At 42.5% G+C, this 15,454-nt stretch overlaps 1 protein-coding gene across 1 annotated transcript in view; it reads left to right on the top strand.

The window, feature by feature from the left end:
* The window catches only part of peak1 (pseudopodium-enriched atypical kinase 1), a 121,851-nt gene extending 109,470 nt beyond the window's left edge, over positions 1-12,381 (top strand). Inside the window, exons 6-7 of the mRNA XM_085359425.1 lie at positions 3,859-4,676; positions 7,830-12,381. Coding sequence (XP_085215551.1) covers positions 3,859-4,676; positions 7,830-9,185 — 2,174 coding nt within the window. The 3' untranslated portion in view covers positions 9,186-12,381. The remainder of the gene's footprint in view (positions 1-3,858; positions 4,677-7,829) is intronic.
* Positions 12,382-15,454: the final 3,073 nt, after the last annotated feature.

The raw sequence follows: 15,454 nt of genomic DNA, 5'->3' as shown, positions 1-15,454 counted from the left end.
GAAAATCCCACGACATCAACCATCTTTGAGGTTCTCAGGACTGTTTGCTCCATTCTGTTGCTTAGTTTAAACTTCACCAGGTCATCTTGACCCTGTCTGCATGCCTAAATGTACTGAGTTGCTGCTATGTGATTGGCTGATATCTGTGTTAACAGGAAGTTGAATAGGTTCTTTGTCCATCACATTCCTGTAACTCCATGATAATAAAGTGTCTTGCTGATGGACAGGTTTCATTTCAACTTTGCTAGCTGCTCCGCTTTACAGGTTTTCTCTCACTTTGACAATAAGCACATACAGCCCAGCTTCTATAACAGAGAGGTAGGCACAGCTGTCGAGTACTGTCGGGGCACTTAACACACGAAGCTCTCTGTGTGGGAAACGGATCTCTCCGTGATCAAGTGGCATGTGAGAGAACAAGAACAAGAAATAGAAACACAAAGCGAAAGGGTTAGAGAGTGTGGGTTTGCAGAGCAGCTGTGCAACTGAGGTGCCTCGCTGCGTCGTCGCACATGTGGACGTGTGATGTTTAAGAGAATTAAACTATACAGCTTCCTGTTTTAAGGATTCAGCAGTGACAAAATATTTGTGTTGCTCTGGCACTGTTGTACTAATTAGGCCTTTTTTTTCCTCTCTTTTCAGAAGGCATGTGCAAACTGGGAATGCAGCATTTGCACGGGTTTGTTTGTGAAGCTTGAAATGCACACGGGCCCTGTGGATGGGTTGTGTTAAAAGCTCCCTGGATGACGCACGCAGCGAGCTGCCTGCAGCCTAATTTAACTTTGCTGCATACTGCTAATGAGGGGCTAGATAGAAGTTTGTGTATCCGTGTTGTCAAACATCGCACAGAACAGCGTGTCGTTTCTGTTTGGGAGGAGGAGGTGTGTGGCCTTCCACACACTGAGACACACACAAACAAGTGTTGACCTAAGACACACAGCCGCTCAGTGTAACGCCTGCTTTGAGTTTCCTGTTTTTCCTGCTGTTACCGTAGCATCGCTTTGCTTTTCACTACTGTGGGCTACATTTGCTGTTCACACGTTTCTTTTTTTTGTGAGGAATCAGGTTCACTTTTTAAATGAAAGTGTCTCTCTCTTGCGTGCTCTCGCTCTCTCACTCACTCACTGTCATGTAGTATAGTCTCGCTCGGGTTTTAATCAGAGCATCAGGCGGTAGGAGGCAGAGTGCTCGCTGCCTTTAAGTGAGAAATCTCCATTATTGGTGGGAGCGCTGAGCCTGTCTGTTGGCACCGGTGACTCCTCACAGACTCTCAGGGATGGAAGCAGAGAACAGCGTTTTATTCTGCCTCTGGGCGCTGCTGCTGCTGCTGCTGTAACTGCACCACGTTTCTCTAAAAACTTTGAGGTGTTAGTGGAATTGAGGTAAGCTTGTTTCGCTCGTTTTCCTCAGTGTTTATCTCTGTCATATATTTATTTTTCTCTGTTCATCAGCCCCCTCACCTATTTATTTATTTATTTATTATTTTGAAATTCTCCCCCCACCCCAACCGCCACTTCTACCACCTCTAACCGCCTACTCCACCGCTCTCACTCCATTCCACCCCCCCGGTCCTCTTTATTCTACTTTATTCTACCCACCTCCTCCATCCATCGCTTGCCTCTTGTTAACGTGTCAGAGTTAGTTCGGAGGCAGCTGAGCAGCAATCGCTCTGCTATGGCAACAAGTTCCCTCAACCAGTCAGAATTCATCAAACCAGTTGATGAATGCTGTTCCCTGGAAATTTGACTGCACGGCTCTGACATGATATTTTAAGAACAACGGTTGGATCAGTCGCTGCATTTGTGAGTTTTCACATTATATTACAAATATTAACTGTTAGCTTTATGTGCTCTAATTTGCGTGTATATATTTATCACTTGTTGAGCTGTTTTCAGACTGATTGTTGACAGTGTGATGTGATGCAGCAGAGACTCTGAACTGACATCTGCTGGTACTCGGATTTGGACTGAGAGCAGTAACAGAGCAGTTGGCTCAGACACATCAGGTTCTTCATGTTGCTGTAAAAGAAGTTTAGTTTAACAGCAGTGGACTTTAAATGATTAAAAATCAACTTTGTAGTCATGTTTGTGCACAGCTTTTTTCTGTTCCCCCTTTTTTTCAAATTGTGGTTTTGCTTCAAGCATGCTGTTGAGCACCGTCACAGGCCTTGGTTTAATTGAATTGCAATGCACAAATAACTATTTACCCTGTTCCTTTACAGTAGGTGTACGACATTCTGGGATTTAGAGTTGCTACTTTGCTAATAGCTGCAAACATTAACTGTGTCATAAATAACAGTGTGTTCTTTATTGTTTTTATGTAGTTTTAAAGATTTATTTGCTTAATCATACACATGCAAAAAAAAAAAAAAAATCCCAGTCTTATGTAATTGAGTTAAGTCACAGCCACACTGCAATAAAAGATCCCTACGACTGGAAGTGGGAGACGGCTGCTTTCTTGGATGGATTACTGCAGATTGGTGGAGGAACACATTTAATATATTCGTTCCACGGAGGATTACCAAGACTCATTTACTTCATCCTGACTGCTCTATCTTAAGGCTTTTCCTGCATTCTTAGGATGATGTCAGCATGACTTGCACATGAGGTGTCGCCCATACTTTTTAACGATGTATAATCAGTAGTATTTGTGCTGCACAAAGAGGAATGATTTGTTCACGAACATGCATTTGCCTCAGGGACGGTCAAAGTAATTTGGTAGAAGGAGGTGACTTTGAAAGACATGAACTCAGATCTCCCTGGTGAGTTAAAGCCGCGACGTTGAGTTATCTGTAACCCTACATGCACACTTTGTTAGAAAAACCAGGGAGCTTTGTTCCCATCATGCAAACAGCACGACCCCTGCCGCCTTTTCCTTTTATCACACTTGCCTCTGACCCGTGTGCCTCGGTGGTCATTAACCCCACAGAACGTTGAGGGAATCCAATCAGTCTCCCAACCTTCTGGATTCTTCCTTCCACCATCCAAGCAAAAAAATAAGGTCACATCAAGCCACTTCTAAATTTGCTCTCCATGCTGCGTCTTTAAGCCTCACTACAGAACAGGACTGCAGATTGAGTCAGGCAGCTGGATGGTTGAAGAAACAGCTTGTGGCCTCAGGGCCACCAGCTCTATCACGTGCTGTCGCACACATCATCATGTCATCCTTTTGTCCTCAAGAGACGCAACAAGCTAGTGGTTCTCTGGAAACGCCAGAGAGCAAAGGGCAAGCCCTAGCTGTAAGGGTGTGTCGTTGTTTTTGTGGCGAGGGATTATTCGTTAGTTTTATCGAATTGCAGCTTTTGTGTCGTTTTATTTTTTTCATGTATCCTTTACTGATATCTGGGTCTTTAAGTTGTTTTTTTCCCATGGCAAAGATTCCCCACCTCCCTTCCAAACCAAAACAACTTGAGAGCGATGTTTCTGTTGGTGTCTTAACTGATCAGAGTGTGGAGTTAAAAAAACAACAACACAGAAATGGTGTTGACAAACTATCGAATGTATTTGGATGAGTATTTAAAGGTATACATATACGTGAAATATTGAATCTGTGCAAATGCTTTCATTGACTGATTAGATTTTGGTTATAAAATTTCTGTCTGCAGGTTATTTAAGGTAATAACTGTGCTGTCAAATCATTGTTGTGGAGTTAACGGGCTAATTTTTTCATATAAAGTCTGTTGTATACTAACATTAGATTATTGTGTGAATTTAATTCAAGGAAATTGAAGGAGCTGTTCTTCCTGCTTATTGAACTGGATATCATTACGCCCTCCGTTCAATTTGAAGGGTCCCAACAGTCTTTTAGTTTCACTGGATCTTTTTTATGCAGTATGAATGTTTTCTGTTTTCTTTCCTTCAGGTAAATCTCGAGCCAGCATGATTCCACTTAAACAGCCAAGAAACATGAAAGCATCCAATGACACACTAGCCTCCATCGAAATCGAAGGCCTCGCTGAGCAGCCAGCCCCTAAAGCTACACCACCGCCATTACCCAAAAAAGCAGTTCCTCGTTCCAGTACTGAACCCATCCTGGGAGGCAAAGAGCCAGTGGGAGGCCTCAGGCCTCGAGCTGAAGCTAAACCGGGGGGCACCAACCTTAGTGTAGCCAACCCTCTTTATGACTTGGACTCCACCTGGGAAACAGCTAGTCAGAGCTCCTCTCTGAGCTCCGAACCACATCGAGGCCACGACCATGAGAGCGGTGACTCCTTAGAGAGGTCATCAGCTGCCACAGCTACCAACAAGGCCCGCATGACCAATAGCGTGTCCTCTCTGGTCCCTCAGCCTTCACCTGCTGCAGCCAGCGCAACCCCCGGCAAAGAGAAGAGAGTCTACCCAAGTTCAGAATCCCTGGCTGGAAGGGGTCGGACAGCGGGTCGCGGAGCTGCCGGAGGCGGCGCAGCCTCCAAACCCCAGAGACCTGCTCTTTACAGGGGGTTGGACAGCTGGGATGAGGTGGTGGGGAGGATCCGCGGGCTCCACACAGACACTCTACGGAAACTGGCAGCAAAATGCGAGGACCGTTTCATGGCTGGCCAGAAAGATCATTTGAGGTTTGGCACTGAAAGCTGGTCCCACTTCAGGCTGACCACTGGGAAACCCTGCTGTGAGGCGGGGGACGCCGTTTACTACACTGCATCTTATGCCAAGGACCCACTGGTCAATTATGCCATCAAGGTGAGATTCTTTCTTTTAGTTTGGTGTTAAATGAATACAGCTTCTTTTGTGTTACATATTCTGTTGAATATTTAAACCCTAAAACCTCGAAAGAACCTTAAACACTGACTTGTAGGAAAGAAGAGAAAAACAAGGTTTGTCCTATTTTACAGTCAAAGCTGTTTCCCCCCCCCCAAAAGAAGTGATGTTTTCTGATCTCAGTAAAATATTTCAGCATCTCTTTGTTCAGCTTGTTCTTAGTTTTCTCTTAATTAGTGTGTTTATTTGTTGTGGGGGATTGGTTTGAATTCTTGCTACATCAAAAGTATTGTAGATATCTTTCTCTGGTAGCTGCTGTCTTTGCAGTAGATTCATAAAATCCTTGTGCTTATGCCGACGAATCTCCTCCCCTCTTTTCTTGAAGTGCTGTGAAATATTGGCACTTAAACTTTGATCCCTTAGGGCATGACCTTGTGCAATAAAAACGAGCGTTGTTGTGTTTGTTTGTTTGTTTTCTTCGCCTCTGTGCGATTGTGCGAGAGGAGCAGCTTTGTCTTCAGTGTGTATGGAGATGCATGTGGTGGTTTGAGGGCACAGCTTGCCGAAAGAGTTCTGACGCTAAACACAAAGCAGATATGGATGAAGGTTAAATTATTCACAGGATATGAAACACTGTGCGCCACACCACTTCAAAGCCTTGCCTTCGTATTAGCAGCAGGCTTAAGAGAGACTCTTGTTTTTTTTAAAGACGCTCATCTATAAATAAGGCAACCAGAAGCAGTAGAAACAAGCCCCAACTTCCCAATTAAACCTTCCCCAACTCTGTCTGAATGCAGCCCAGCTATGCCCCTGCCTTCCTTTAACCCTTTATGTGCAGATGACGCATCTGAACTTTCATATTTTACTTCTGTGCTAATTACTCACTTTAGCTCTCCAAAGAATTCAGTGAGCACCTCACTGTGCTTTAAAGCTCTAGCGTATCACTGAAGAGTCGACATTAAGGAGACAAGAGGTGGTAATAAAAGCAGTGAGTTTCTGCTAATTTGCAGGATTGTGTTACAACCAGAAACACGAGTACGGTGTCAGAGTTTTGAAAATCTGCAGATGTCTTCAAAGAAAGTGAAGTAGGCAGGTCTAGTCATCGTGAGCCATCATGCTCAAACAAACATCAAGTGAAGCTGCACATTCCTGAACAATTACAGGGTGCGTCTGAAAGGAGTGCACTGATGCGGTTATTCATGCTGTATGAGAGTTTAATCAAATCTACATAAATCACAACAAACACTTTAAACTTTTAATAGAAGTAATAAAGTGAAATGACTGAGGTTGTCGTTGTGTTATAAAAACATGTTCAGGTTTTAATTCATAATCCATGTCTTGATTTATATCAAGGGTGACTCAGTTGCTAAGTACTATAATTATTAGCTGCTTTGCAGCTATATACAGTTAATAAAAGGCTGCAATATTTTTACATATTCTTTATCAAGATGGAAAACTTTTCAAGTTCTATCTTACAGCAACGTTAGAGTGTTACTATTTGGCCACTTTGAAAAATCAGCATCTCGTCTTTACATGTAGATTTTTATTGTTTTTACTGTTTAAAACATACATTGAAAGTGCCACAGGAAACACAAACAAAGAACTTATGTCACAATCACAGGGGGATGATGAAATTTGCATAATATATAGGAGGAAAATGAAAACAATTGGGATTTATAGTATATATTTTTAAAGATATTAATATATATATGTTAATCGCTGTATGTCTGGCGGTGTTCATACAAAGTCTCATCCAGGTTTGCCCTCCCGTATATACATATATATCCATACATACACTACAATCAGATTCTACAATAGTAAACAACAAATGTTAGACACCTGCCAGAGGTTTCTCATTACAGCATCTTTACAACTCACTGTTTAGTCTTATGAATTACAGCAAACTCACTTGTCCTCACAACATCTTTGAGTCATTTTGTATTTTGGGGACATTTATTAAATTTCTGAGAATAATTTCTGCAAACGTTGCACATCAGTGAAGACAAACAGGTTAAATTTGATCATTATTAATGAAACCACACTATTCATTTTCAAGGGGACAGAATGTTGTTCAACCCCAGACATCTAATACATCATGCTTTCTCCACAGACTGATTCTGTCTCTGACTCGGCTTCACCTCTCACTGTGCTGTGATCAAAGATTAAGAATGAGAGCTATGGAGGCTGTAACTGCTTTAGGAGACAGAGACACACTCTCAGTGCTGTCTGTAACAGCCTCAGCTCGGCTTTCTGCCCTTTCAGCTGTGTATCATTAGCTGCATTGTTTGAGAGAAACCGAGCAGGACAGAGAGTTTCGAAAGAAACAGAAAATGTTTTTGAGTTCTCCACTGAAATGTTCTGTGTTTTCTCCTGGTGTTGCAGAAGGTCGCTGTTTGTTTGGAGGTCGCCCACAGCAGCCAAAAGGCCAATTCTGCTGCCAGTAGACCCCGTTTTATTTCATTGAGATGAATCTAATTTAGTTACCAGCGACCATATGAAAACACAGTATATAGGAATTACAGGAAGATGGGCAAAAGGTCAGGTATTGACGGATTTACTTTAAAAATAAATCCCAGTAAAACCATTGTTTATGATCATATTGTGAACAGATCTCATGAAAAGACTGAAACCAACCAAGTGTTTGTTCTTAAAATATACAACCCTGTCCCCGCCTGTGACAGGTTTCATGTTTAAAACCTCGAAGTTATTTCCTAAAGCAGCTAAGCATCTTGTTTTTTTTAACCAAACTGTGCACTGACAGGGGTAAGGGTGCATTTCGAGGTGTATTTTTAGCCATGGATCGATACACATCCAATGCTTCTGTAAGCGTTTCTGACAGCAGGACAGTGTATGTGACAGAGACTCAAAATAAAGGAACGATGCCGACGTTTTTGCCGACACTAAGGGTAACAGTGTGGCTCATTTGTGTCGTTTCTGCTGTGTGTCACAGAATCGTCGGGTTATTTCGTGACAGTAAGAAAACAAGAATATCATTGAAGTTTCCCCTATGTTTCATTGCTGATATATGGACAAATAAGATCTGAAAATGACTTTAGGGTGATTGAATTCTCATCTTCAACTCAAGACATTGGACTGACAGTGATTTTTCTCTGACATTTATTTGTACTTCTTCAGATCTGTCGGAGCCAGGTGAAGGAGACCCAGCAGCAGTTTTTCCACAGCCTCGCAGTGAGGCAGAGCCTGCCAGTGCACTTCAACATCCAGCAGGACTGTGGCCACTTCCTGGCTGATGTTCCTGCCCGCCTGCTGCCCTGGGAAGAGGAAGAAGAGGAGGAAGAAGCAGATAAGGAGGAAGGGGGGCCGACAGTAAAGGACAAAGAGGCTAAGATGGCAGATTCAAAATCGCCTTCTCCAAATGGGAAGCTAGATGAAGTCCCGGCTGCGGGTCACATGAACACAGCTGGCCGCTTGAGGAGCCGAGTGGTGGTGATCACACGTGAGGTGCCCTTCCAGACAGTGGCCGACTTTGTCAGAGAAGGCATGAGCCGGCACACTCAAAACCCGGAGCTGTATGAGCGTCAGGTCTGTCTGCTGCTGCTGCAGCTTTGCTCCGGGCTGGAGCACATGAAACCTTTCCACGTGACCCACTGTGACCTGCGACTCGAAAACCTGCTGCTGGTCCAATGCCAGCCTGGCAACTCCTGGAATCTGGACTTACTGGAGCCCAACAATAACAGCAACGGCAGCAGCTCGGGGGCAAGCGCTGCAGCCACCGCTGCCGCCAACTCCACCTGCCCCGCACGCCTCATCATCAGCAACTTCTCCCAAGCGAAACAAAAGACCACTCTCATGGCCACTGACCCCGGCACGCTGCGCGACCAGTCGAGGCTGGCACCCGAAATCATCACAGCCACCCAGTACCGCAAGTGTGATGAGTTCCAGACTGGGATTCTGATCTATGAGATGCTGCACAGACCCAACCCCTTTGAGGAGACGCCGGAGTTGAAGGAGCGGGAGTACACCTGGGCCGACCTTCCACCGCTGCCCGTGAGATCGCTTTACTCACAGGGGCTGCAGCAGCTGGCGCGCTTGCTGCTCACCGTTAACCCCTCCGAAAGAATCCGGATGGCCGAGGCGCGGGCCTGCCTCCAGTGCCTCCTCTGGGGACCTCGGGAGGACTTGTTTCAGGCGCTGGGCTGCAGCAGCACCGGGCCTATGTCCGGGGCCACTTCGGGCCAACGCGAGGCCACCCTGCAGAACTGGCTGGACCTCAAGCGGACACTGATGATGATCAAGTTCGCAGAGCGCTCGCTGGACAACGCCTGTGGCGTGAGCCTGGAGGACTGGCTGTGCTGCCAGTACCTGGCGTTCGCCACCACAGAGACCCTCGGCCGGGTGGTGCACATCCTGCAACAGCCCCAACAGCATCCCCCATCTCTGAATGAGAACCAGCCAGTGCACCCAGCACAGAACCAAACTCAAATACATCCAGCACACACCTTTCACTTGACTCCTTCGCAGCCACTCTGAGTTTCTCTGCCCAACTGTTACTATGGCAACAGAGCCAACATATCCCCCCTGTGTGGTCCCTCTGCTGATGTTAAAAGTGTGATGTAAGCTAATAGTCAGCTCCACAGTGCTCACCTAAAACAAAACAGCTGCTTGTGCTGTGTCTGTGTTTTCTTCTTGGACTGAATCGGCTGTGCTAATTGAAATCATTTTGGCTCTCGTCATCAATGCCCCGCGTCTTCACATATCATGAGTTTATCACTCCACCAGTACTAAACTGAGGATTTTACCAAACGTGTGAGGAATTATTTTAAGATTTTGTGTTTCTGAGACAAGTCTCCAGACTTGGAGAGTTGTGAGTACTCAGTGTTAAATATCATTTTCACGTCATCTGTCTACAGGGTTTGAGGGAGTGTGAAATGAAATAACTAAGCTTCTACGGTGATGCATATTGATATTCTGCAAGTTTTGTCTGACATCTAAAGGGACACCACGGTCAGAATTTAGAAAGGAAACTGAGAATTTGGAGTTTCATCCCAATAATTTGACTCTTTTTTTTTTACGCAGTGTTGTATTATAAGCAAGTTTTATTTGAATCAGAAAAAAGGGGAGTGTAGGGAGGATTTGAAATGAAGGGAGTGGAGGAAAAACAAGCTTTTGCCAGACATGAGGACATGGCTGAACATTGAATTTAATATATTTTAGTCTTGACATTTGCACAGCTGAGACTTCTTCATTTACTCATTGTGCTTTTAGAAATTCAAAAGCCAGTATGAAGTTGAAATTAACAAAAAAAATTTAAACATAAATAATTATCAAAACACATTTCTGCACAGAGCTTTGTAGAGGTGGGTGACGAACACTGAGCTAAACTTGGCTTTTCATTTAATGTTTTTACGCTTCGAAGTTGGAAAAGGCTCGACCGCCCTGGCTGCTGGTTTGGGCTCTTGTTGGCGTATGTGCAATTAATACCTGTCTTTTATTTCTTTTTGAGGTAACAGCATTATGCAGTCTTTTACTAATACTCTCTTCCTTTGTTTTTGTTTTGTGGCACATAAACTGATCAGTTTCATTTCAATCCTGCAACTTAAGAAGCAAGGTAAAGTTCAGTGGAAAGTACTTCTTATAGTAGATGGGATATTTCAGGGACTGCAAAAAAGTTATTCTTTGTCGATCGTTTTATCTTTTTGTCGAGTTGTTTTTGAACGGTTCTGCGTTACGGATGACATTTGCACATTTACATTTGGAACGCTGGTGCCCCTCGGTGGAGCCCGGAGCACACGGTGAGACTGAATAAAGTTCCTGTGAATCTGAGGAGCTGGATCTGATGTGTTTTGCAGCGTGTGGAATGTAAACGTTTGCGTGGACTGAAACAGACATTTGTTCTCATCTGCTCTACAAATGTGCTTTTTTTAGTTCAACCACTTAGTTTCATGTATAAATTCTATCTTGGAGAGAAACTAATTACACAGCCACTGACACTTGCTTCCATTCCTCCTATATTGTTTGTTTCCCCTCTTCTCTTTTCCCCCTTTGCTCTACCAGTAGGAGAGTAAATCCTGTATTGATGCTTCCTGCTTGTCACTCTGAATTAAACGAGCTCTGTGTTATTGACTTTCCAGTCTGGAGTCAGTAAAACCAAGACATGTACAGAAGCCTCAACCAGTAACACTTTATAACACAGTCCATAACTAAGAGTGTAATTCTCCTGTAATTTAGTGGAATTTTAACATATTTTATTTGAAACTGCAATGTAATTATATCCACATACAAATATTTAAAAGGTCGTATAATGGAATAACGGGGTAAAAAGTTAGATTTTTACTGGAAACAAAGAAGTATTCATACTGTAAGTAATTGTAAAAACAAACAATATTTCTCTATCTTACACCGTAGGTGCTCTGTACTTTTCAGGGCATGGCCCAGTTATGGAGTGCCCTGACCTTGCTTAATTTCCAGATATTTTTACAGGACAGGAGAAACAATTTTAGGCAATATGTAATTAACTGTGAATTTTGCAGACAAACAGTATTTTCCTTTTCTACATCATAAGTATGCTCTACTTCTCGGAGTGTATCTGTATTATGGAGTGACTGAACCTCGCCTTTTACACCCTTAATGTTCATTATGTCTCCTTCGCTGTAAAATACTTAGAAGTTTGGCGTGGTTAAGCCACTCCCATGACCCAGAAAATGCAGTGTACTTACAATGTAAGATAATGTTTTTCTATTAAAGTACCAAGAAATTATGCAGTACTTACAGTGTAATTATTTCTGTTTCCTATAAAAACCTAACGTGTTACACCATTATTCCAGTGCACCTATCTTGAAGTATTTGTATCTAAATATAATTACATTGTCATTTCAAATAAATACATTACAATTCCATTCAATTACAAGGGAAGTATGCCCTCAGTCAGCGGCTGTATTATAAAGTGTTACCATTGAATTTAATGTGTCGAACAAAACACCCCGAATAATATCTGTATCCCAGAATTTAATACTTGGAGGACTGGTGCTGCAAATTTACTTTATTTCAGATGTGCAAAAACTTTGTGGTCCTTGGAGCAAAAAACGAGACAAAGCAGGTTTAAAGTTTGTTACTGTGTTCAAGGGTTTGTGTACTGAGGAATGTGTGTGGGACAGCACTGGTGGCTGTCCTTGTATTCAGAGTTAAGCCTTTATATATTAAATATAGTATAAATATATATATATAACCTTTATCTATTTTAATCCACACTATTTTGTGGCGTACGGAGCACTTCTATTTCTGTCACGAGAGTCTAATAATCATTTTATCTTTTAAAAGCTTTACTTGATTTTCTTCCACCTTGCATGTTTTGGAGGAAGAACAAGGTGAGTAGTTATCACTGTCCTATACAAAGAATCAATTGTAAAAGATCCCAATCATTCAGTTGCATCCACGCAAAGAACAATGTACAGTATTTTTACCCCTCTTGTAAAGTTACCTGCGTAGGAGAAAAACCACTTTGGCTGAAGGATGACTTTTGAACGCACCACTGAACCATAATATTCATCCGCCGTTTGGAATACGGCGGACGTTGTTTTCTGTTCCTCTTTCTGCTCTGGTTTTCTCTTTTGCATTGTTAACTGCCACTGAATCTAAAAACGGAAGCTCTCCAGGGCTTTCTAAGTATGTGTACAGTATGTCTCCTGGCCTGCAGCCATTTATTGTTGTTCAATTTAACCAACAGTAACAGAACAATAAATATATGTTTTTTATATATACTCTTTGTGCTCTGTGTCATTTTTGCTTGATTTAACTGTTTAGAAAAGGAAGGATTTCAGTCTTTCTGCCAAAGTTTTTATTACTTTTTTTTCTTGGAAATCAGGATAGTTATTTCAGGTCATTCCATCCATCCATCCATTCGCTACCGCTTATCCTTTTCAGGGTCGCGGGGGGCGCTGGAGCCAATCCCAGCTGTCATAGGACGAGAGGCGGGGTACACCCTGGACAGGTCACCAGTCTGTCGCAGGGCTAACACACAAGGACAGACAACCATTCATACTCACATTCACACCTAGTGGCAATTTGGATTATCCAATTAACCTATCCCCACAAACTGCATGTCTTTGGACGGTGGGAGGAAGCCGGAGTACCCGGAGAGAACCCACGCAAACACGGGGAGAACATGCAAACTCCACACAGAAAGACCCCGGCCTGATGGTGGAATTGAACTCAGGACCTTCTTGCTGTGAGGCAACAGTGCTAACCACCGTGCTACAGTGCTGCTATTTCAGGTCATTCTTGACCTGAATTGATACAGCCACATCAGCAAAATAAGAATTGTCCTCAAGCTCAATGCTGATAAGGAGCCTTTAAATTATTTACAGTGGGCATTATAAAACTGGAAACATGGGTTGTTTTTTAACTCTGTAAAGTACTCAGCAGTTTGTGTTTAAATGAGGTTTTTGTTACTTAAAAACCACATTGAAAGTGGTTTTAAGGAATAAACACATTTCTTTTTAAACAAGTTTCTGTTTATCCCAAATGCCTGTATTGGTACTGTCTGCTTGCCTCCGTGATAGCTTTCAGAATTAATTAAAGCAAAATCCCCTCCAATTTTTGCTTTTATTGTAATATTATATAACAAGAGTGAATGGGAAGGTGTGTAACATGGCAGTGAGACCTGCTATGATGTATAGTGTAAAGAATGTGAAACCGACAAACACAGACAGAAGAGCGAGCTCGAAGTTTCAGAGTTAAAGATGCTAAGTTTTTCCAATGGACATCCGAGGGACAACTGAGGTCGAGCAGCTTGGAGACAAAGTTAATGAGTAAAGTCTGAGATGGTTGGACACGTGCAGAGCAGGGATGGTGGATGTTTGGAAGGATGCAGGAGATTGAGCTACCAGGCAGGAGGTAAGGTGGAAGACCTCAGAGTAGATTGATGGATGGAGTGAAGATTGTATTGACATGCAGAGGGTTGGTGTGACGGAGCAAGATGATCTGCTATGGCGACCCCTGAAGGAACTAGCTGATAAGAAGATGTAGTTCTCTGCCAATGTTCACCACCAGATGGCGGCATGCTAAAGAACAACAACATGCACCGCTCTCCAGTGTTCAAAATCTCTTTACTGGCTGACTCTGTTTAGTAGTGTGTACCACATTCAAGCATCTGTGAAGCTGTGAAAAGGAGTAAATACCTGCAAGTACATGTATTTACATTACATAAACAAATTAAATCACCTCTTTGGGCCAAAATAACAACTTTGCAGTTCTTCATCAACACACTGCTGAGTGTCTGTGATGGCATCAGCCACACAGGGGTAAATCAGTCCATTTGTTCACTTTATGAGTTTGGTTTGCAGTTTTCTTCATTAATATAATTCATTAATCATTTGGTTAAACCCCCTGATAATATGAGGCACGCACATAATATTGTGTGGTTTTTCTAAAAATGTTTTGTTATATTAATTATGTTTCTTTTTCTTTGAGTTACCTGGTTTTGGGCGGTGGCTGTTTCCTGTCTGGGCGAAAGGCGTGGCTGAGGACTCTGAGAGCAAAATGCCTGCTCAGCAGGACAGACCATGTGCTTATCAGGAACAGGGGTGTTTTAGGTTTACTTAGGTTAATCTGTGCTTAGGTAATATTAGTGTGTTTGTTTTCCCCCTATTGTGTGTAAATGGTTTGGCCAAACCACTATAAAAGCTACCCTCATGCATCTTTGTAATTAGGTCAGTTTGTGAGTTAAGTTGTGTCCACTTTGTTTATTTAAGTTTCTGGAAATTACTTTTTGCAGAGTTATATTTAGTTGACCTCTTTTATGGGCCTGCTAATTATGTTTTTGAATTTTGTCATTTTTGAACTTTTTGAGGGTTAAAATAAAGAAAAGTTTTTTGAAGATTTTGCCTGTGTCCTCTATGCCTTGGCTGCTTGGTCCCTCACAGTGTCTAATCTGTATCAGCGAATAATCACAAAAGATGTGGGTGCATGTGTATGTGTGTCCTGTGGGTGGTCAAATCAAAACATAGCATTTCCGCCTGATTTTTGAAACACAGTTTTGGCTCATTTGAATCAAGTTGAATGAGATCAAAGAGGTCAGTCTGGTGCTCAGAGGATCCTGCGGCGATGGCCTTTGGCATGCGTTTGACCAATCATTCAGGTGAGCTATGACAACACCTCCAGAATTTAGAGTTATTATACGGTTGGGAAAGTGTAGCTGTCCAAACTGCTGAATAAACACCTAAATTGTCCTTTATGGGTTTTGTTATTTGTTTAACGGTTTTATAGCTATTATTTTATACGATGTTAGCTGGAATTTGCAGGTTTTCCACAACTTTTTGCAAATTCAAAAGTGGATTTTGCAACTTTTTGCAAATAGAAGGTCCTCGAGGTGATCGTGTATGCATTAAAAAGGATCTTTTATGCTATTCTCTTTTTGTCACGTGTGTTCCAGTGATGGATGTTCATATTAAACGTGGCCATGAGCATAGAAACTCGCATAACCTGGATGTCATGGCTTCAAGCTGCTTTAAACATAGTTTTCTAATCGTGGCGCTCTATGATGTTGATTAGAACAGAGAGCCTTAATATCCCGCACTCTTAGAATCTTTAAAAAAAAATTGAAAAGAATGTGTTGTTACACACTTTAACACATGTAAAACAAAAACATTTAATTTCACACTTTATGTGTTGGTTTTAGCCCGCACAGCTCTGGGCAACTGCTGTGTGGGGCAGCCAATCAGAATAAAGCTTGCTTAAAGGACTAAAATTCATTTTTTGGAAGGCTGACAGTAGATATACAGCTTTGCCAAGGCCCAGTATGA

The sequence above is a fragment of the Diplotaxodon limnothrissa genome, linkage group LG7 (genome assembly GCF_057381915.1).
Source record: "Diplotaxodon limnothrissa isolate DT_005_m linkage group LG7, D_limnothrissa_male_GT1.1, whole genome shotgun sequence".
NCBI lineage: Eukaryota > Metazoa > Chordata > Actinopteri > Cichliformes > Cichlidae > Diplotaxodon > Diplotaxodon limnothrissa.
This window is presented reverse-complemented; position numbering and strand designations above follow the sequence as displayed.